Source organism: Ovis canadensis, chromosome 16, assembly GCF_042477335.2.
Source record: "Ovis canadensis isolate MfBH-ARS-UI-01 breed Bighorn chromosome 16, ARS-UI_OviCan_v2, whole genome shotgun sequence".
In the NCBI taxonomy this organism is placed as follows: Eukaryota; Metazoa; Chordata; class Mammalia; order Artiodactyla; family Bovidae; genus Ovis; species Ovis canadensis.
The window spans coordinates 51,483,201-51,507,310 of record NC_091260.1 but is presented as its reverse complement, the minus strand read 5'-3'; the positions used below and the strand labels follow the sequence as shown (position 1 = coordinate 51,507,310).

The window sequence follows — 24,110 nt, the reverse complement described above, 5'->3', positions numbered from 1 at the left end:
ACTCTGCATAGAAGTTAAATAAGCAGGGTGACAATACACAGCCTTGACGTACTCCTTTTCCTATTTGGAACCAGTCTGTTGTTCCATGCCCAGTTCTAACTGTTGCTACTTTTCTGAGCTTAGATAAATTTTCACTGGTGGGGCTCCCTGGGACTACACTTCCCAGCCTCCTTTGCATTTAGATGTAATTGTGTGACTCTTTGTCATCAAATGGAGTGCAAGCAGAAGTGACATGTGTCACTTCCAGACCAAAGCTTTTCAGAAAGCTCTTCAGCCTTCTCCATACCTCTTCCCCTTTAGCAGGGTGGGTATCATTGATGATGAAACCCTAGAGAGCAACAAAACCACAACATGGAAGACTCCTGCAACCCAAAATCCCTGCACAGAGGAGAGCTGATCACTGACCATGAATAGCAGATACATGCTACTACTTCAGGAATGAAAAATAATTATATATTTTATATTTGAGCTTTTGTATTTTGTTTTGTTATGTTTTTAGTTAATTCTTATTGGAGTATAGTTGCTTTGCAAAGTTGTATTAGTTTCTGCTGTACAGAAATGTGAATCTGGTATACATACACATACATCCTCTCCTTTTTAGATTTTTTCCCATATATGTCATTACAGAGCATTGAGTAGAGTTCCCTACACCAGTAGAGTAGGTCCTTATTAGTTATCTGTTTAAAATATAGTAATGTATATATATCAAACCCAATCTCCTAATTTATCACTCCTCGCTTCCCCCTTGGTAACCATTTTTTTCCCTACATCTTTGACTCTATTTACCTCTTATAAATAAGTTCATCTGAGCTTTTGAAAATGTGTAGGTTTATTTATTGTAGCAGCTAATATTATCCTAACATAATACATAAATATCCTCTTGCACTGCATTGTCATATTGAGAATAAACTGCTAAAGGCAACCTTGAACTGAGAGAAAAGCTATTATTCTCTAATCCTTAAACCCAGATGAGGTCTTCTGATCTGGTCTAAGCAAACATGAGAACTGCCTTCTTCATAGTCGATGAAGGATTTGGATTCCAGTTTTAGCATCAGTTGCTATGAGCTGCTCAGTGGAGGTCTCTATTAAGAGATAAACCTACCCTTGGGGGCCTGGCACCCTCCAATCTTTGAGGCTGGAAGGCTACAGGACTAGGTCTTGGACTATGAGAAATTATCCAATTGAAATGCCACCGCACAAGTGCTACTTCTCTCCTACACGTAACTGGGAAGCACTTGCTTTCTTTGGCACTTTCTTCAGATTTTCACATCTTTAAAGTCATGAAAGAGGATGGCCCAGCAGTCAAAAACCATAAATTAGCATGGCCAACAAAGTAGGCAAATAATAAGCCAAATGCACTGGAAGTAACCAAGCTGCTATCTCTTTACCCTCACTGCTCAAAGTTTTACCCAGAGACCAGAGGCATCAACATCACAGGGAAGCTTGTTAGAAAACCTGAAGTTCAGTCCTCACCTCAGACTTCTGAATCTGAACTAGCATATTAACAAGATCCAGGTGATGTGTAGGCTCATTAAGACTTGAGAAGCCCAGCTTTAACCTTCTGTCTCTCCTTCCACCCTCCAAGATGAAGGACCTAGGGGTATTCCTGGCTGTTTTTGTTCCCTGAGAAGCCATCATTAGAGGCAGAAAAATGAGTCAGAAAATCTGACATCACATGCCTTGGGAGTAGCCTAGAAGCATGAGTTCAAAAGATGAATGCCAGGGAGTTCCTTGGTGGTCCAGTGGCTAAGACTCCATAATCCCAGTGCAGGAGGCCTGGGTTCAATCCTTGGTCAGGGAACTAGATCCCACATGCCACAACAAAGAGTTTGCATGCTGCAACAAAGGTTGATGATCCCACATGCAGCAACTAAAACCCACTACAGCCAAATAAATAAATAAATATTTAACAGTAACAACCAAAAAAAGATGAATTCCCAAAACAGTTTCAACGTCCCCCCCCGAGCCCAGTTTGCCCCAAAGTCCCAGAAAGCCTGCCTGACTTCTAAAAGGCACTTCTCTTTCCCTTTTCATCTCTCTCAACCTAACAGGCTGATCCAGGAAGTGAGTCACTCCAGGAAGCTCCACCTTCAGTCAGGTGAGCCAGTTCAACTTACCTTCCTTTGGTCACAAGAGGTGTTTAGGTCCTCTGTTCATGCAAGTGTGGCAATTTGCTGAATTTAAATCCTCAATTAAAGTATTAAAATACCCCCCCCAAAGCCCTTGAATTTCAGAATAAAATAAATTTTATTTGTAAAGTATTTACCAAGAGAAATATTAAAACGAGTAAGCTCAGGACATTTTACACGGATGGATATTCCTCCAATTCTTTTATTATCACCTCCTACTACAGACTCCAAAGATGGCAGATAAAGTGAAGGTGTAGACAAACAACTACATTTACATCTAGAAGAAGCACAACAATAACAAGAGCATTATTTCACTAAGAAACTCCTCTCAGTCTCACTTCACAGTTTTCCTTCTTCCTTCTTTCTTTCCTTTATTTCTGGTTTGAAAATATATCCTCAGGCATTTAAGGAAATAAACATGTTCCAGGTAAAGAAATAAGATGACTGAAGATCTATTGCTTTTAAACTTCCAGATCTCCCAGAAACTTCAGTTTATCAAAATCTGCAGCATTGGACTTCTTTCAAACTCATTCCATTCTCTGAAAGTCCCTGATTTTCAAAAGAATTAATAGACAAAAGTCATAATCTCCAGGATTCTCTCATCATTAAAACGAAATAGGCATCAGTGTCAATAGAAGCACTAACACCAGCATAATAGTTCAAAAAGTCTTCTTTTGAAACCTGAGAGGGACAAAGGGCAAGGGAAAAGAAGGAAATGGTTTCAAACATGTGGGTCACTGTAGAGCAGTTTACATCTCCCTGAAATCTTTTCTACTGAGTTTGCTTTGCAACTGGCCATCAGTCAAGGACAGGCAAATCAGGCAGGGGAGCCTGGCTTGCCTTTCCCCTCTGACCCTGAAATGGGGAGTCTGCAAGGGCCTGCCTGCCTGCTGGCCAGCTACAGTTCCCCCATGACCATCATTTCTTGCATTAAGATAAATATCTCTAGAGCAGTGCTATCCAATACAGTAGCCAAATACAGTGTTTTAAATCAATTGAAATTAAACATAATGAAAAATTCAGTTTCTCAGTCACACTAGTCATCTATGACTGGTGGCTGACATCTCAGAGAATACAATATAGGACACTGCCATCATCACAGAAAGTTCTATGGGACAGTGCTACTCTAGAATTTACTTTGTATGCTCTTACTGGTGGTTGTTATTAATATTTTAAGATAGAGAAATTTATAGCATAAAAGAATAGGTGAAAAACTTTTTAGTGAGGGGGAGGCTAGACCAAACAGATAGGGATAAAACTAGAGAATGGGGTACTTCCCATGATCCTTGAGTACCCAGGAGTATGATGCCTAGGATTCAGTAACAGGTACAGGGGACTAGCCACAGGGGAGCTGCTAAAGGCAAACTTGTCCAGCCTCTCAGTTTGGCGAGGATACGTGTTAGTGTTTCATGCTTGACCCTGAGCTTCCTATAATAGGCAATAGAGTTAAGAGCAAAGAAACACAGAGTAGTAACCAACCTCTAGGTTCTACCTCTCTCCCCTACCCTTAACCTCCCCTGTTCCTTAATACCAGCCCAGAGAGTAATAATATTCCCCATAGTCTTGGAAGCATCGCTCAGAGGATGGGCATTCTGGGAACTTGGTTGGCCCATTAGGTGGCAATAATCCAACTCTGCAGGAAAAGGAATATTAATATCACATTTTCAAACTCTCATTCTTGGCTGTCAAAAAAAATGGTGTTTATGGATAAATGAGTTTTGTTCTTTTAAAAGCACAAGAGAGTACAGTCTGAACAGGGCCTCATCATTTTCAAAGAAATTTCATCACTGTAACTGAAACATCACTCGGGTAAATTTTTAAATACTTCAGAAGCATCATCAGGGAAGTAAACCTGAAGAAGCATGATATGTAACATGTTTGTTAGTAAAAAGAAATATATTTTGGAAATGCTTTAAAATGGAACTAGAAAAGCTAGATGAATTCTTTTAATACTAGTTAATGCTTCAGACTTCCCTAGTGGCTCAGAGGTAGAGAATCCACCTGTCAGTGAAGGAGAGGTGGGTTCCATCCCTGGGTCATGAAGATGCCCTAGAGGAGGAAAGAGCAACCCACTCCATCAGTCTTGCCTGGGAAATCCCATGGAAAGAGGAATGTGGTGAGCTACAGTCCATGGGGTCACAAAAGAGTCAGATACAACTTAGCAACTAAACAACAATAGTTAATGTTTCAAGCCTTAAAACTGCAGAAATCCTACTAGATCAGAATCAAGTTAACAGCAAGGCACAGTCAGATAATGTAACAAAATGACAAGGCTGGTATTGTAAATTAAGCCATGTCTAACTTTGCAGCTCAAAAAGTCTCAATCTCTGGTTCCTAGAAATGACATCCTAACTATTGCTATGAAAGAGAAGTTCTTGCTTTCAGTGCCTACCTAGCCTACCCCTAGAAGCATGCACAGTTTTTGAAACAGGATATTTAAAATTTTATATCATAAATATCTTGGGAAATATGCTTTATAAAACATTATTTTGGAGCATAATTCTATTCAATTTCTATTTAAAAGATCCTGTCTGGAAAGGATTTACATATAGGAACACCTCACTATCTCGAAATATCTAAAAACAAAATAATTTGTTTTCCAGTTATGCAATGAAAGCATTGTCAACTAACTGTTGGCCTAAGGTTGTTTTATATGTAGGAATTTTTTATGACTAGCATAAATAATTACATTTGCATGCAAATATTAATAGATATCTCCAACCACCTGCAAAACACATATGAATATAGGTGGGCCCAGCTTTCACCATGTTCTTTAGATTACTCTCTTGTCCCACTTGTTTTAGTACAGCTGAAACAAAAGTAAATTGTCACTCAAACCCTATCTAAATGAGCTCAATTATTGGAGCCTGAATTAATGGTGATTTACTATATTCACTTTGTAGTTTCAGAGATAACCTGAAGCAAATGGATAGTGAATGATATCGCTAAATGAGATTTTCAGTTGAGTTCAGTTCAGTCGCTCAGTCGTGTCCGACTCTTTGCGACCCCATGAATCGCAGCACGCCAGGTTTAGGCATAACTAAGTATGAAATTTGTAGAATGGTATTTTATTTCCCAGTATCCTGGGAAACTAAAGGACCAGTCTGGGTTTACCTGATGTAATGCCTGGCGTTTGATAATACCCTGCATTCATACAGCACTTTATCCCATCACAGTGGAGGCACTCCAGCAGAACAGGCCACTTGGCATCTGTCATTTCGTCTCAACTGCAGGTCGTCGTCCTGCTCTAAAGCTCCCTCAGAGAAGGAAACGGCAACTCACTCCAGTGTTCTTGCCTGGAGAATCCCAGGGACAGGGGAGCCTGGTGGTCTGCCGTCTATGGGGTCGCACAGAGTCGGACACAACTGACGCAACTTAGCAGCAAGGCTCCCTCAGAGGACTGATGGCCTTCAGCTCTGCATGGGGCCTGAGTGTTTCTAGGACATCAGCAACTCAGAACTCCCAAGTTTAAGATCAAGATGTTCCCAGAATCAATACCAGTCCCTGAGTGCAAATGTTAAGACAAGCAAAGAAATAGGTACTCGGGACTTCCCCTGGTGGTCCAGGGGTTAAGACTCTGCACTTCCACTGTCAGGAGCAGGGGTTCCATCACTGGTCAGGGAACTAAGATCCCACATGCCACCCTGCATAGCCAAAAAATTTTTTAAATAAAACAATAATAATCAAGAAATAGGTACCCAATTCTTTGATAACAGGATTACAAACTACAGGCTCAGATTTTGATTCAAATTTCAGGTGCTTGAGCTCTGAGTCACAATTCAGGTCAGTTGCTCAGTTGTGTCTGACTCTTTGCAAGCCCATGGACTGACTGCAGCATGCCAGGCCTCCCTGTCCATCAACAACTCCCAGAGATTACTCAAACTCATGTCCATTGAGTCAGTGATGCCATCCAACCATCTCATCCTCTGTTGTCCCCTTCTCCTCCCACCTTCAATCTTTCCCAGCATCAGGATCTTTTCCAATGAGTCGGTTCTTCACATCGGGTGGCCAAAGTATTGGAGTTTCAGCTTTAGCATCAGTCCTTCCAATGAATATTCAGGACTGATTTCCTTTAGGATGGACTAGTTGGATCTCCCTGCAGTCCAAAGGACTCTCAAGAGTCTTCTCCAACACCACAGTTCAAAAGCATCAATTCTTTGGTGCTTGTAACTTTATTATGAGCAGAGTGAAACTGGAGATGAATGGTGGTTGCCTCAGCAGCATAACATAAAGCTTGGTGCAGTCCTTTCTGAATCTGAGCCACTTACCTCCGGTCCACTGTCGGGAACCAAGACAGAGCCGGAGACCCATGGTGCTCATGGGACCTTGGGTGAAACAGAAAATTCATCTACAGAGTTCAATGGCTACTAGGACCTTTATGATACTCTACAGCAATAATGAATGAATTCCATTTATGAAGAAGAGGGAGAAGAATCCAGAACAAAAGAAGACAGGTCAATATGTTTGGAGATGTCCTCTCCCTGGTTCCGTATACTTTTCTGGTGGAGGTGAGGTCCAACCTCAGCTGCTGGTTGCTTGTTCATATTTTTCAGGGAGGGGTTCTCTCCTGAGGAGCACCTTCCACTCTATTTTATGGGGGAAAATACTGGCTCTGGCGAAGCAGGTGTGAGAATGAAACAAGAAGATGGTGCTATTCTCAGAGAGGAAGAGCTGTTTCACCACAACTCCTCACCGCACCAACTGAGATGACAAAAAGGTCCCTTCTCACACAGCTCTGTTCTCAAAACCCCCGGCAATCATGTGTTTATGTGTCTTTCAACAGATTTCACCCATCATCTGCTTTGGAACACAAAATTTTAGGAGATTCATCTATTGTGTCTTTATTATAACAAATAACTAGCTATCTCTATCAAGGTTTATGTCGTTTTCGTATAAGCAACTTGGAGAAGTAAACTATGCTTAGAAATACAGTTTTCAAGGGATCAATTACATGAAAATAACATTATATGACAGTCTATCAAACCCTCGGCATGTTTGTTTTCCCTTCAGTCATAAGCATTTCTAAAATTTAAAACTTGGCTATGTCTTTGAACCAAGCACTTCATTTAAGAGAATAGGCTATAATTTCCATGAAAGCAAGTTTGCTGACTAATCTGAAAAACTGGAAACTGTGAAGTTGTTTATTCTATGCCCCAAAGAGATACCCATAAATCCAACAAGAGATAGTCCTTAGAGCATGTTAGTAGAATTACACGAAGAAAGAGTAGAAAGACACCCACACACCATCCAAGAACACATTTGGTTAATTTAATCTCCACTTGATTAAACATCAGCTGAAAAAATTGCATCTGTAAGAAGCCTGATGTGGGTGGAAACATCCATCACCTGCTGGTACTCTCCTGGTTCAATGAGGCAATCCACACCCACTAACAGAAGTGAAAGGCCAGTGACCTGCCTCCAAGTATAGAGGGGTATTTTCCTTGATTGTCTACATCCATCAGATTTACAATGGAATCTCCCATATACCACAGTGTGAAGGGTCCCAACTGCCCTGCTTTAGAAGCTAGACAAGACAGAGGGGAGAATTTCAGTGCCCACTTTTTCCTTCCTCTCTGATTTCTTGAAGACTGTGTGCAGTTAGACTGGTCTGAGAGCCAGTAGTTTTATTTGCATTTATTCTAACACATTGCTTCAAGTTCCAGTTCAGTCACTCAGTCGTGTCCGACTCTTTGCAACCCCATGAACCGCAGCACGCCAGGCCTCCCTGTCCATCACCAACTGCCAGAGTCTACCCAAACCCATGTCCATGGAGTCAGTGATGTCATCCAACTACCTCATCCTGTCGTCCCCTTCTCCTCCTGCCCTCAATCTTTCCCAACATCAGTGTCTTTTCAAATAAGTTAGCTCTTCGCATCAGGTGGCCAAAGTATTAGAGTTTCAGCTTCAACATCAGTGCTTCCAATGAACACCCAGGACTGATCTTATACCACCCCTTAAAAAAGCTCCAATACTTTGGCCACCTAATGCAAACAGCACAGACATTGGAAAAGACCTGATGTTGGGAAAGATTGAAAGCAAAAGGAGAAGAGGGTAGCAGAGGATGAGATGGTTGGATGGTATCACTGACCCAATAGACATGAATCTGAGCAAACTCTGGGAGACAGTGAAGGACAAGGAAGCCTGGCGTGTTGCAGTCCATGGGATCACAAAGAGTCAGACACAACTTAGTGACTGAACAACAACAACAAAAAATGCTTATCCCCACAACCTAGAAAAGAACATGGCATGTGGCAGTGGCTCAAAAAATATTTTTTGATGGGATATCTCTTCACCCTAAAACCATGATGTATGCAGCCTACTTGGAGGGGGTCCAGCTCTACCTTAAAAACTGCTATTACAATATGAAATGTAACTCTGTGCTTGACCACCAAACCACAAAGAACCATACATTGTCCCCCAGAGCACCACCTGGGCCTGGGAAGAAATCCTGTCAAGGTTGATATGACTTTGAAAATCAGCCCCAGCTGATTGGAGGAGATCTGCCTCAGTCCATAATTCTACTCATGCATCGTGGGTTTCTCATTTGCCCTCTAACTGGAATTCAGTCAGGATGCCCTGCAGGTCTTGACAGTGGCTGAGTCAGCATCTTCTCTGGCCTGGCCTGGGTTTGTTTGCCTTGAGAGGGATTAGAGGCCCAGAATCAGTGCAGATACTGGTGGCTGGTTCTCAGCAATCCTGATTCTCACAACATTTTCATACATTGTTCCTGCTTCATGAAAAGCTACCAATTTCATCCTCTTCTCCTAGGCTTGCTTGTCTAATATCATATCTAGGGTCTAGGCCCAACCTGTCCAGGTCCAGGTGAAGTGCTCTGAAGTGTTCCTTTGGAGACCCTTTTTGTCTTTTATCTTCTGACCCAAGTGGTCAGTTTATATTTGCTTTTAATTGCAAAGGGAGTAACATTTTAACTGTATAATTTAACTAAAAATAAAATATATACTGAAAAATATTAGCAAATGATTTTTAATGACTCTTCTCTGTTCTTCCCATTGCTACCAGAAGGAATAGATTTAAATAATGAGTGATTTCTGGCCAAGTCACAGATTAAGGCTGAGAGCAGGAATGGAGTGACCCTGACCAACAGGCTATTAGATCTGGTTTCTGGAGGGTGGCAGGGTGGAGGGGAATGTGGGTAGAATCCTCACTGCTGGCCAGAACTGAACCTACTAGAAGGGAGGTAACTGAATGTGACCCGCTGCACTGTGAGGCATGGATTATCAGAAATCTGATAGCAGTGCCCTGCACCCCAATTAGACAGGAAGCAAAGTACCACTGGGGAAGACAAAGCTGATAGCTGCAACCTAGTCCTTCTAGAATCACATGCTTATTCTATGACCCCAATTAAGCAGAGGCATGAGTCATTCCCAGAATCAAAGACACAAATCATCTAGAGCAGCAGGCTTGAAACCAGTGTGCCCAGGTAACCGGGGACCCCTTCCTTAGACGCGATATGCAAGGCACAGGCTGCAGAAAACATGAATATTTTTCTGTCCATTTCTTCATAACTTCCTCTGGTTTTCTACATCATACCTACATATTTCTTTATAATATTTGGTGCCTTTTGGACAACCACTGTCTACATAAGCATCAATAATAAGTCCGATAGAAAACCAGGTTTGTGCAATTAATTTGCAAAAAAGCTAGCTTCCCATGATATAGAGTTGCTCTCGCTCTCAAGAAAAAGGTCCTTTACCCAGCCTGTCATCAGGGTAACTCAACAACAAAGAAACATGTCCTCTTTAACAATTGCTATAATTCTCACCCAGAAACTTTTGTTTTCACAATTTTTAAATCAATGTATATCTTGATCTCAAATTCCAAATTCACCGAGTAAACAAGTGAACTGATAAGAAAAATGGCAAGTGTGTTCTGACCCTAAATCCAGAGCCACTTGAATACATGAGATCTTAAAGGGGAGCAATATCCCAGTCTATGTCCCCAAACCAGGGGAAGAGTGCAGCCAGGGTCAGAATGACAAAAAGGACTGGACTGTCTTTGAGTAACAAAGTCATCACTTCCAGCACAATAGCCAGAGGACTAGTCTCTGTGTTTTGATCTCTGGCCCAGGAACAGAAAACAGGCAGAGAGAGCTGTAGTTTCAATATCTACTCTCCAGTAGCAGGCGCTGCCTTTGCTTAGAAGCCTCTCCTGGGGAGACGCTCACACATCAACAACATGAAGCCAGAGCTTAGACCTGAGAGGAGGAGACTCTGAGCCACAAAGTGTCAGAATGGAAACTCTGCTTTGGGGTGTGCCTATGGTCCTCGTCTATGTCTCACTCTGTCTTTTTGCACTGGTGGGAACTTCAGCATGCTGGACCCACAGCAGGGAGGGGAGGAACATTCCACCAGACCCCTGATGTGATGTGCCCACTCACAGGGTGAGATGTCCCACATAAATCCTGAGAGCACAGCCCAGTCTCAGAATTTAACTGCAGGAACTGTCCTGACTCTACTGCTCAAGGAAAGGGTGTCTAGTCTCACATCAGCCTTTAAAATGACACCAAAATGTCATTTTAAATCTATTGGCCAAACTGAGGCTTACTGAAACCGCAAGCAGAGAAACTCAAGTTCTGAAACTTGAAACTTTGAAACTTGAAACTATGAAAATAGAGGCTAATGTGGGGTCTCCTTCTGATCCCCAGATTGGGACTGAGACTCATGAAGATTTACCATCAGTCTTAAAAATAGATAAATTTTTCAGCCCAGAAATGGACCATCTAATGGGAGGTAGAGAAACACTCTGGGTGCCTGGGTGGGATTATAATATTTGAAATTTTATTAATAGCCAAGGAAGAAATCTAATTTTTTTTAGCCTGGCTCTAGGAGACTTATGGACCCTATTTTAACTGATATATATTTTAGAACTAAGGAAACAGCCTCAGAGAAGTGACAGCTAAATACTTAATGTCTTTATTCCTTCTGCCCTAGAAAATGCAGTGTATGTAAACACCTGAGAAACCCTGGAATGAATATGAACTCAGCACTGATCCTGGTTTTGAGCTGATGTTTAATCATTTGGAGCCATATGGCAGCCATTACGGTCCCCTGTTCCCAGGTCATACATTCAAAGCTTCCAGGCGGTTCGCATCATGACGATGAAATACACATCAGTGTCAATGGACGCGCTCACCCCGGCATAGTAGTTCATGAACTCCTCAGGGGTCACCTGCAGTGTAAAAGTCAGGGGAAAAAAAAAAAAAGCTTTGCTTCTCACCATTTCAGTTGAGGCACATCTCCAGGACCTGTAAATGGGAGGGAAATTTCAGTCAAGTAGACTTCTTAGTGACACCACTGAGGAATAGATCTAGAAAAAGAGAAAAGATGAGGTTGGGAATGGCCATGAGGGAGTGGCCAAGGAGAATAAAGGAAGAAAGTCTCGAAAATTTCCAAACCAGCCTAAATGGAAAGTGAGATGCAGGTCTCATCTTCCTATAAGAGCAGAAGCCCATGTGTCCTGGTAAGTGAGACTGAAAGTCAGAATAAGAAACATGTGTTCTTTAATCACAGTGAATACCATCTTTCTGTGACATGTCCCCTCATGTTCTCGTGTCAAGACAAGACATGTTTTTTAACCTTTAAAAATGGAGCTCCATCCTACCGATAAGGAAAGAGATTTCTTGTTAAACACTCCTTGGCTTCATGCCTTTTTAAGATACATATGATTCATTTCAGGCACAGAGTAAGTTCTAAAAGATCCCCCTACTCCATCCCCGCTTGGGTTCTCTCTCTTTCCATGCCTGTTTCAACTAATATGTTTACTTATGCTAAGATTTTACTTTCCTTTCCTTTAAGAGAGAAGACATGCAGTTACCAATGTATTTTTTAAAAGGTGCACATGACAAGTGCACTCTAATTCAACTGTATTAGCAGACACAATTAGTTGGCTCAGGGAAATAACTGTTTTTTGGTTTGATCTCTATGACCAGTGAATTTAGCCCCAAGTACAGACCAGCTTATATGGGAGGACACAAGACACAGTAATGATGGTTGTCTGGGAAAGTTATCACTTTTCCAGTTAGCACTCAAATTTCAGTGTCATGAGGGATTGAAAACATCACAAAAAGTGAAATCCATAAATAATTCAAAACCCCTTTCTAGTCCCTACTCTTCTCTCACCAAGTCTCGGGGAACATTCTTATCTCTTCCAAGTGGTAGGTAGTTAGAATAGGAAACAGGAGTCCAGAATGACTGTGGCTAAAAGACAAGGAAGGGAAAAGCCCGCAAAAACAGAACAAAGAAAGGTCACAGAAGTTCCGAGGACCTGAATGAGGACCTCGGGTAGAATAAACAGCACTCCCGGCTAGCCCAATTTACATAGGGCAGGGGGAGGAGAAAACATACAAAAAGAGGAGCCAAAGGGCTCTCTCTCTCTCTCTCTCTCTCTCTCTCTCTTTCTCTCTCTCTCCCTCCCTCCATGCGCGCTGGCATGCTCCTCCACTCTCTTCTCTTTGCATCTTTGGGTTGGCATGCCCTCATGCCTCGACGATGGATTCTCCTGCTATCTTCTAAACAAAATAGAGCTGTAACACTGATTTGTCTAAGAGCTATAACACGGTTTGTCCAAGACCCGAGAGCTGTGACGCTGAGGGCTTTAATGTCTGTCGCTCCAAATCTTTGTCGTGAGGAGACAGAACCAAGGAGCATACACTCGCCTGACACAAGAATCATGAGTTGACTGACCCACTTGCATTTTGTGCTGAAATTATAAGGGAACAGAGAAAAAAGTCATAGGATTCATCCTTGTCTCCTTCTCTTCTCCCCTTCTCTCTCTTCCTCCTGCCTTTCTGCTTCCTCCCCACCCCATAAAAGAGTAAAAAGCAGTAGGAAGAAAGACGTTGAGTGGAGCTAGTAACTGAGCTGTGTCTATCAATGCCTGGAAGTAGAAATAAAGAATACATGTGCAAGAGCTTTTGTTAAAAATTATAGAGTACCATTAATGTGCTCCTTTCTTGAGTTTCTTTATTTCTGGCCTGCTTTGCATTCCCCAGTTCTCCAGCTTTCAGCTCCATCTGGAGTTCCTTTATAGCAACAGCTCTTTGTTCATTTAAAATGTGACTCAATGTAGAAAAGTCTGAATCATGCATCAGGTTTAAGAAATATTTTCATTACTCCTGTTAAATGGAATATCCCTGGAAAGTCCTTGGCACGTCTGGGCGATAAGAAGTGCTCAATAAATACTATTCAGATTATAATTATGCTAAGTGAAGTTTCTGTGCATAATATGTGCATGTGTGCAGGCTAAGTCACTTCAGTCATGTCCAATTCTTTGTGACCCTATGACTATAGCCCACCAGGTGCCTCTCTCCATGGGATTCTCCAGGCAAGAATACTGGAGTGAGTGGGTTGCCATTTCCTCCTCCAGGATGTGCATAATAGATTTAGTCATTAAATCAGGCATTTCTGAATCTTTGAGAGGCAAAGATCTTGAATACTAATGTGAATAAGAGTCATTTGGGACACTTGTTAAAACTATAAATCCTTGTGTCCCCCTCTTTAAAAACAATCAGACTCTGCAGTTCTTCAGGGCCTCCAGCAACCTGCATGAGTAATTCATTCCCTGGATGATGAGCACTCAGAGAGCTGGGGCTTTATGCAGAGTCTGTGAAATTCAGGTGACATCAAATGCTATAACCGCTAAAAACCCCAATAACCCTTACTTTGAGTATTTGAGAACCTACTGTGGCTTGTGAAGATAAATGTCAGAAGAAACGGGGTGGGAACTTGAAATCAGCTGAATCACAACAACTGGCTATTCTGACTTGGGTTAGAGAAAAGGGCAGCTGAGGTTTCCCCTGGCAAAGGGGAGGAACCACCTGCAGAAGAGGGGTAGATACAAGCTGGGACCCCGCATCAAGATGGGCTAATTTGGGGAAATGACAGTTGACTATTTTTCCACTGCCATCTCAGAGATCAAAGGCCAGCCTCAGGGGAAGAAAACACGGTTCTGCTGTTTCTGTCTCCACTCATTTGACTGCCCAACAGAATCTAGGCTCCTTTTAAAAATACACTTCTGCAATCACTTCAGGCTAAAATGGAGGACATTTCTCTGCCCCTGGCAGGAAAATGTCAGCAGAAATGACATAAAGATCTCCCTCCCCTTGGTCATAGGGCTCACCATGAAGTTTCACAGGAAAAAAAAAATGGGGGGGGGGCGGGAATTCCCTTTAGGACAGGAAGGCTTGTTTCCTCTCCCTAGCTCCAGCATCTCCACTTCCAGCCCACTGCCACACTAAGCCTTCCTGTGTGGCAAAGAGGTCAGGAGTCACTGTCCCCAGGGTCCTGCTGCCCCAGCCACACAGGGAACTCCCTTCCCCATCACCTTAAACCTTCAGGGCATCTCAGAGTAGAACTGATCCTGGGTCAAAAATCCCATTTCTGGATGTTGATAAAAGACAGATGACATTCTATCTTGGACTTCTCTGGTGGCTCAGATGGTAAAGAAAGAAAGAAAGATTAGTCACTTAATCGTGTCCAACTGTTTGTGACCCCATGGACTGTAGCCTGCAAGGCTCCTCTTTCCATAGGATTCTTCAGGCAAGAATACTGGAGTGGGTTGCCATTCCCTACTCCAGCAGATGTCAAAGACTATGCCTGCAAGGCAGAAAATCCAGATTCCAACCCTGGGCTGGGAAGATCCCCTGGAGAAGTGAATGGCACCAACTCCAATATTCTTGCCTGGAGAATCCCAAGGACAAAGGAGCCTAGTGAGTTACAGTCCATGGATTCGCAAAGAGTCAGACATGACGAGTAACTACCACTTTCAGTTTTCTTTCCTTCTGTCAGGGGAATTTCCTCAGGTCTGTCTCGTCACAACAAAAATTTGAAGCATCAGACGTTAAAGCCCTCGCTGCATCACAACTCTTGGACAGTGTTATAGCTCCGTGTTACAGCTCAGTTTTATTTAAAAAATAAAGAAAAATATATCCTCAAGGTGTGAGGGCATGCCAACCCAAAAAACATGCAGAGAAGAGAGAGAGTGCATGCGCGCATGCATGCGTGCAGGAGAGAGAGACCGCCGGCTCTTTGGCTCCTCTTTTTATATGCTTTTTCCCTCCCCTTGGGCCTGCCCTGTGTGAACTGGGCTAGCCAGGAGCACTGTGTGTTCTACCTGAGGTCCTCACTCCAGTCCTCAGACCTTCCTTTGTTCTATTTTCGGGGGCTTTTCCCTTTCTTGTCTTTTAGCCACCACCATTCTGGACTCCTTTTTCCTATTCTAGCTACCTAACAATTCCATCTCAGTTTAAATACAGTTATGGAAACAGTATTCCTTATCCTACCAAGCAACATGTTTTGTCACTTGACGACATGAGTTATTGGAAATGAGTGGTTGCTTTTGTCCTTAAGTTCACCGGAGTTTAGAAATATAAGTTCATCTCAAAGCCCACAAAAGATTAAATCAGAGTGAATTCTGTTATCTGGCATTCCCTTAATGAACGCTTCCCTGAAATGACATTTTCATGTAGCGAAGTGTGATGACAAATGATGCTCAGGAGTAAGTGTGAAAAGGCAGGCAGCATCCCGAGACGCCTTGTGAACCATCTTCCCCAAAGCTGAATTATGGTCTCATTTCGAAGTTGAATATGTATTATCATCAAGTTCGTTGAAATTAGGCTGTGTATGGTAAATATGGCAATCAAGAAACAGAACATTTAACCAAAAAGCCACAGTCTTCAGATGATGGATATTTAGCTGTATGCGGCTCCCCTACAAATATATGTGCACACACACACACACATTTTTACTACTTTTGTTCTAAGCTTTCTAGATAGTCACCAAGAAAACATTTTACTTCTATTTATAAAATATATAAAATATATATACATACATACATACATACATACATACATACATACATACATACATACATATATATATATATATATGGTATAAGTATTTTTAAGGCTTGGGGCCCATTTCCCATTTATAATTACAGAAATAAATTCCACTAGATTAAGCTCTTTCACTCACCACTCCATCTTTGTCATAGGGTGAGTCAAAGTTATCCAGAAATTTCCGGAACACTTGCTCCTCTGTCCATTCACCATTCTGGTACTTCGGATGGTGTTTTGCATTGTACACCTCTCGAAGGTCTTCAATTGTTATCACACCATCTCCAGTCTTGTCTAGCTTTCTAAAAGCTTGCATAATCACCTCTTTTCTGGCTCTGGACATTGGAGGCTAGAAACATAGGGGAAAAGCCACATACACAAGTCGATGAGCTTTCCTTGTATCATCTGCAGTGGAATATTTGATACCTCTCAATGACGTGCAGTTGCAATTGTGTGCCTTTCAATGATGTGCATTGTGACTGCTCCAGAAAATCCCTAAGCCTGTATTGTCTCCTGCCCATCTCCTCCATTGTGTGCTATCAGCTTCCGAAAACCAAGTCTCACATAGCCAGTCCAAACCACGTGAAAGCTAAACCCAGCGGATACAGTGATTCGTGGGACCACTTACTCTTAATGTGAGAAGAAATTCATTGAAGTCTATTGTTCCGTTTCCATCTTTATCAAACCTCCGGAAAAGCTCTTCTGCCTCCTCCTTTTCCATGACCACAGCATAATCATTTAACCCTTTAACAAATTCTTTGAAATCAAGGGTTCGGTTGTTATTGTCATCCATTATTCGAAACACTCTGAAGATAATATACACATACAAAAAGGAAGAAAAAACACAAAGAACAAGATATAAGAATAAAAATTCAAAGAGAAAGCCACTCTCAAGGTTTTTTGAAGTAAAGACAAAAGTCTTAGGTTCTTCTCTGGTGAGCTTCTTCCCAGCCCCTCAGAAAAGAAAACAAACATTTAAAAATACACTGTGTGCTCTAATTATATGACATTCTGAAAATGCCAGAACTGTAAAGGTGGTTAAAAAAAAATGCAGGGAAGGGGAGAGAGATTGGGGAAGCCCAGAGATTTGGGGCAGTGATATTTCTCTGCATGACACTAGAGTGGAAGACACATGACATGCATTTGCTAAAGCCCACAGAAACTCACAGCACAGAGTGAGCCTTAATGTGTACATTTTAAACATTGTTTAGCACTTCAGGGAATTCCAGGAAGGAATACAGATTGTGCTGAGAGAATTCAACTGTTTTATAAAAGTGTGAGACCATCTCACTGAAGAGGGATGGAAAGACGAAAGTGCTAACTTCAGTAACTCTGGAAATGAGTAGAGTTCATAAGACTGAAGACAAAATGAGCTACATATAACCTCTGTACTCTAGTTGATAAAGATATTTCTCGTGGAGATACAACTTGACAATTTCCATGTTGCTATATGGGTACCCTGGATCTGAACAATTAAAGGGAAAATGGGAGCTAAGCTTCTCACTGTTGGAGTGGGGATTTATAGATAAGCTAGGACAGGAGGCTAGAATGATCTGATCAGTAAGGATTGAGTTGGAGACATCAGTAGGAACTCACCTTTAGCTTCATATAAACATAGATGAATACATATAAAATATTTACAGATATGTACATAGAGAGAGGAGTTAGCCTATACACCTGTATCTCCTTGTTCTGTCAGTTAAGAGAATCTAGAAGTAACACCTCAGTAAGAACAAAAACATCTAGAGTCTAGATCTTGGTTTATAATACAATTCTCCAATAAAAGGAAATGAGCTTCTTGGAGAAATGTCTGATTTTAGAACTGGGGCAGAAAGATATGCAAGATAAGCTTGGAGTATCTTATACCAAAAAGTAAAGAAGTGCTCAAAGAAACTCTGCACTGATGGAAATACATCAAACAAACACGGAAGAGCTCCACCAAAAGAGCTCCAAAGGCCAAAACTGAAACAATTTGAACAATAAAAGTGTTGGGTTATAACCCAAAGTATAAAATACATATCCATGAGTTAATAATGGTTTAAATAAATGCTTGAATAAGTAGATTAATGTGGGAGAAAACATAAATTTCTCTTGCCTAATTTCAAATAAATTATGCTCATACTCTGTCCTGAAGGAGGAAACCATGCTCCCCAGGCCCTAAGTGGGGCTCTACATAGATACTTCCCTTTGAAGAGTCCAATGTGGAGAGGCAGAGGGGAAAGCAAGTTTACAGAGGAGAAAGCAGGCACTGTCTCAGCCAGGAGACCAAGATCAAGGCCAATGGTGATAAGCCATTCTGATGGTTGGAGGAGGAAATGGCAACCCACTCCAGTACTCTTGCCTGGGAAATCTCATGGACAGAGGAGCCTGGAGGGCTACAGTCCATGGGGTCACAAAGAGTCAGACACAACTGAGAGACTAAACCACCATCACCCTCGTGTTGAGAGTACACATGCACCCTCGATTTGATGTGATGAGAATGTTACTTTACTTCTGCGGTCCTCAAAGAAACATAATCCCAGTCTAACAATAAGGAGAAAAGGGGGCTAAGGGGCAGCCAACCCTTGAGGAGAAATGTAGGGAAGGGCAAAACTAGCAAAGGGGAGGAGGCAGAGGGCACATTCACGCAGAAGGCCAAGGAGGAAACAGTGTTCACAGTAGACTGGTTCACAGTGGAAAGGCTGGTAGGGGCGTGGGGTGGAGGCGGCATAGACGGCAGGAGAGATTCAACTGAACGGGCCAGGGAGTAGTTGAGACAGTGGTTGTCATGAAGGGTCTACACTGAGGACAAGAATGTGGCCCTAGCACGAAGGTGGAGGACGGATTGATACAATGTTGAAGGGAAGTGGGCTGGTCTTCCCATGGGATCGTGACAGCCTGGCCACCAGGATCCATTTGCCCACATCCTGAGCTTCTGACAGACCTGGGCTTGGTCCGAGAGTGGCGGACTGTTCAAAGTGACATTCCAGTGCTCAGTAACCTGCTGGAAAGCAAACCACACAGCCACCAGATGGGATGTTGGAGTTCCCCAGCATGGCACTCTGTATGTCTCTAACACACAACTTCTCACACCAGGAAGACACCCGTCCTTGTGAGTCTTGGTGTCCTGAGTTCTCCATGAACCCTGGAGAAGCCTTGCTCACCCGTGAAAGCCCTGAGATAACACGATGCACCACCCATGACAGGCACTCGGTTTAGTCTTTGGAAATAGGTAACCACCCTTAGGAGGAGGCACCCTTAGGAGGCTTACAATCTCTCTCCACTCAGGTTTCCCAGGCCTGAGGATTAATCCCATGATCAGAGGGTGGGGAACAGGAGCTGTTCTCCTGTGAAGCTGATGAATCCCTGGGTGCCAGGTGATTCCTGTGTCCCTGGAAGTGATGGAGACACGAAATCTGCAACTGCCTCTAAATCCCTATTGCTCCCTCCCTATTCTAATTCACTACCCCTCTTTTGGGGGAACTTTCAAATTTTACTCATGCCAAATGATTGATCCTAAGCTCAGTGAATACTTTAATAGCACATCCATTGCTTTCTCTGGACATACAGAGTCATTTCTCAGCCTCTCCTGAACCCTACTGAGAGCTTGAGGTCAGCAGAGGCAAACTATTACATTTAGCATGGATAAACAAGGTCCTACTGTAGACCAAAGGGAACTACATGCAAGTCTCCCGGGATAATTCAGCCCTACTGTCACTGCTTTAGGGACTGTCTCTCTCATTACCCTACTTGCTGTTGTTCAGTTGCTCAGTCATGTCTGACTCTTTGCCACCCCATGGACTGCAGCATGCCAGGCTCCTTTGTCCTTCACTGTCTCCCAGAGTTTGCTCAGATTCATGTCAATTCAGTCAATGATGCCATCCAACCATCTCATCCTCTGTCATCCCCTTCTAGTTGTCTCTAATACCTGGGCGTGCTTCTCCCTTCATTTTGATTTGCCCCAGTAGCTGCACTTAAGAACCAAAAATTGACACAAGGGACCTCGGGGATCAATGCTTCCCAACTCTGCATTTTACAAAGGAGGAGCTGAGACCCAGGAGGAAGTGACTTGCCCGAGGGCCCATGGTTGGTCTCAGCCTCACTTGGCCATACTCTGCCTTTCTCCTTCATCTCCCTGCAGCCCACAGCCCGGGTCCTACCTGCCAAGCCCTTTGATGCCCGCTGAGCCCCTGGCCAGGCACTGCAGGCGGAGCCTCTCGATGGGGTCAGTGGCCACAGTGAGCTTCTTCTTGGCCTGGATCGCCATCTCTCGGTCATGGCGTGCGGTCCCTGCCATCTGAGAGGGAATACACACTGGTCAGTGGAGCTCATGCCTTCCCGAGTGCCTCTGGCTCAGTAGGGGGACCACAGCCTCACTGAGAAGGACATTCATAGCACACTCTCTCACCCACTTCCTGAGAACCATCTCAAACATCCCAGAACTTCCAGATTTCAGCTGCAACAACCATGTCCCGGCACATTTATTCCTGGCTTACCTAGTCCTGAGAACATCAGATCTCTGCAGCCTGGACAACAGTTTTAAATATACAGCCATCCCTGTTGATGATACACTTTCACCTCTCAGAAGCTCTCTTCCCATCACACAAAAATAAGTGTCATTTCTCCAAACACTTTTTGAGCCAATCTTACCTGCTTTATTCTTTTATCTAGAATTTTCCATATTCCCTTTGACTGCAGATTTAATATTCTCCTTTTGGGTCTAAAGATTAATTTTTGATGCCTCTGTCTTCATGGAGATTTTCAGTATTGGGCTTTGATGATTCCTACAAGTAATGAGTATGTTTTCCTGGGTTGACTGGGTTTCCCTGGTAGATCAGTGGTAAAGAACCTGCCTGCCAATGCAGGAGACATGGGTTCAGTCACTGGATTGGGAAGATCCCCTGGAGAAGGGAATGACGACCCACTCCAGTATTTTAACCTGGGAAATTCTGTGGACAGAGGAGCCTGGTGGGCTACAGTCCATGGGGTCACAAAGACTCGGACATGACTGAATGACGAAGTACACATGAATGCCTGGATTGACTGGTTAGTGTCCATTAGCACCTAATAGGTTCTCAGGAAATAAAAAGGTAGACTCTCTCTCCTGAACAATAGCTGTATCTTTTTTCTACAGTTTGCCTTTTGTGTTTTAAACATTGAGAAACAGGAGAGAGGGTGGCTGCAAGGAAGCACTCCACTTTTCAAGGTCCATGAGCAACGTACTAACTGTACTGACACTGCAGCCAGGCACTGAGAATCCATACAACCGTGGAAAAGCCACGGAGCTGGGAGCCTGGAGACCCAGGTTCTGAGCCTGACTGCAACCCACTCCTAGTGAGGTCTGAGCAAATCTTGGGGCCTCCGATTCCTCCTCCTCTGTTAAATGAAAAGATTAGATTAAATGATCTTTAAATTTCAGCTCTGCTCCAAGAAACACTAATCTTCCTATGAGCCCGTTGACCCAGTTAATTGGGGAGATTCTAGAAATTTCTTTTTCAGGATGAGCTGTGAATAAAAGGAACAAGAGAGCTTGATAGATATGAGGGGGAAAAAAGTAACATTCACAGTGCAGAAAATACTGGTGTTACAAGGGTACTGCCCTTGACTCAAAGGCTCCCCTCTGCCCCCAGGCCCCCAGGTGCTGGAACTTCCTCCTTTCATCAGCAATGATGACCCTCTTGCCCTCCAGGGCTGCTCCCTCCAATACATCCCAGAAGGTCTCCCCACAAGTTCTCGACCCAAAGGTTTGTATGTAGGGGATGAGCTGTATATGAAATACCCAGTAGAGGCAAATCCATGGACAGAACACAGACGGGCTGCTGCCGAGGCCTGGGAGGGGGCCCGTGGGAGTGACTGTTTCATGGGACAGGCTTTCCTTTTGCAGTGCTGGCACTTGATACAGATGATGGCGGCACAGCAGGGAGATTCAACCGTACATTTTTAAATGCCTGATTTTATCAGGTGTGGATTTCACCTCATTGTTTTGAAACCCTATGAGCTAATTACTCCTATGATTCATATTTCACAGATAAAGAAACTGACGAGCACAAAAGTCAGGCAACTTGCCCAGCTCCCACCATCATCATGGCTCACGGAAATTCATACACCATCAGGACTGCAGAACCCCAGAAGGTCATCCAGTGCCCCACCTTCCTCTGGCGACATGGAAACTGGAGCTTGTTGGTTAAGGAACCTGCCCCCAAATCCCAGCCAACAGTGAAACTTGGGGCATCAGCAGGGCTCCACCACCTTTGTGAATACTTTTTGTGTAAAAGCATTTTAAAGTACAATTTGATGGCCCCCAGGCAGAAGAGAGCAGGGTAGAGTCTAGGAAAACACCCCACCTGACCTGTCTTTGCAGACGTCCCTACCGAGTGACCCCACAAACAGTTACCTCCAGAATCTAAGCTGATATACCCAGGGAAAAATGACATTCTCTCCTGCCATCCAGCCTACCATGGTACTTCAAATGCCTGTGTTAACTAGCCTTTTTAATCATTTAATGACCCAGTTCATCAACAGGTAGCTAATATTTGTGATATTTCAAATATCACATGTGATAGTTTCAAAAAGTAAAAGTGTTCGTTGCTGAGTCTATCCAACTCTTTGTGAACCTGTGGACTGTAGCTCACCAGGCTACTCTGTCCATGGGATTTTCCAGGCAAGAATACTGGAGAAGGTTGCCATTACCTTCTCCAAGGGATCTTCCTGACCCAGGGATCAAACCCAGGTCTGCTGCATTGCAGGCAGACTCTTCACTTTCTGAACCACCAGGGAGGCACCGCTGGAGCAAATTACTCCAAGAAGCAAGCCCTTGATTGAACAGCTTAGAATCGTGAACTTGGAGTATTGAACTCCTCTAATTAGCAAGGCAGGAAACAAAATTTGCTAAGAACTGAGGGCTTTGGAAAATGGCAGGATGAGTCGAGTTTTGGTGAAGACCATACTCAAGCTTCTGAAGTCTGCATGAAGGTACCAGGGCAGAAGTCTGTTCCCAAACGTATTTCACCGGCATCACAGCACTGAACAAGCGTCCCTAACTCCAGACGACCCTCTCTCAGCCTGGAGGAGCCCGCGTGGGAACAAGAGAGCCCATCCAGCTCGGCCTGCGCGAAGCAAGAGGCTGCCCTCCGAAGCGCGTGACTGCAGCGCCACCTTGTGTTGGCATCGCGTCTGCGCCAGTTCTGTCCATTTCCTCAACAAATATCTAATAAGCTCTGGGCACTGGGCTAGGAGTCGGGGCGGAAGTGGGAAGACAGCTGAGCCAAGGGAACTCAGGAGATGCGGCTAAGCAGCCTTGGAGTGGGGCTTTCTCAGGATTTTTCAGAGGAGGTGAAGGTGGTAATCACCCAGGCCAGGGTCGTGGGAATGCGAGAAGCGAGAGAGCAGTTGTCTATTTCCCAAGTGCGAAGGCCAGAGTGAGGGGGGCGGGGGGGGAGGGGGAAGAAACGATGATAACTAGAGAAACAAAAGTATTTTAGTCTGATTGAAGACTAGGGGTATCTGTAGTGGCGGGGGTGAGAAAGAGCCGTGGAGATCGGTCAGGGATTTGGGAAGGGGAAATTGGGAGACAGATAAAACTGTGCAGGTGGGTAGGCATTATATCCCCTAGAGCCTCGGACACCATGGTAGTGAGTCTGGAGTCTGTCCTGAGAGGGGCAGGAGGCCACAAGTGTTTCAAGCGAGGGAGCAGCCGTTTGTACCAAAGACCCCTCTGGATAAAGTGTGGGGAATGGACAGGAAGGTGGAACAGGCTGACTGTGGGAGGTGAAGCCAGACGGGCAACAACCAAATGAGAGCTCATGCTGCCAGGAAGGCGGTGTTGGCGGTGGGGGCGGAGAAGATAAAGAGATCCATCCAAGATGGAGAATAAGGGCCTACAGGCTGCGACGGGAGAAGGTCCCAGGCCCTACCCAGAGCTCTCCCTTGTAGCTTCACATCCCAAGCCCCATGGGGGCAGGCCTGGATATTTGGTGCACAGGATGAACCTCAGCAATACGTGAACCGTGAACTTCCAGATGTTCAAGATGGTATTAGAAAAGGCAGAGGAACCAGAGATCAAATTGCCAACATCCGATGGATCACTGAAAAAGCAAGAGAGTTCCAGAAAAACATCTATTTCTGCTTTACTGACTATGCCAAAGCCTTTG

At 43.7% G+C, this 24,110-nt stretch overlaps 1 protein-coding gene across 7 annotated transcripts in view; it reads right to left on the bottom strand.

The window, feature by feature from the left end:
- Window positions 1-2,300: 2,300 nt before the first annotated feature.
- CAPSL (calcyphosine like) overlaps window positions 2,301-24,110 on the bottom strand; it is a 37,252-nt gene continuing 15,442 nt past the window's right edge. Inside the window, exons 2-7 of one of the 7 annotated variants that reach the window (XR_011249558.1) lie at window positions 20,121-20,257; window positions 16,610-16,787; window positions 16,121-16,330; window positions 11,367-11,394; window positions 6,398-6,454; window positions 2,301-2,810 (exon numbers count right to left, since the gene is read on the bottom strand). Coding sequence is in view for 5 of the 7 variants with exons in the window: in XM_069555921.1 (XP_069412022.1) it covers window positions 11,217-11,318; window positions 16,121-16,330; window positions 16,610-16,787; window positions 20,121-20,257 (627 nt within the window). In the remaining 2 variants the exon portion in view is untranslated. Of the gene's footprint in view, window positions 2,811-6,397; window positions 6,455-11,214; window positions 11,395-16,120; window positions 16,331-16,609; window positions 16,788-20,120; window positions 20,258-24,110 lie in introns of those variants that run through there. The other 6 variants (XR_011249557.1, XM_069555924.1, XM_069555921.1 and 3 more) reach the window with 6 other exon arrangements.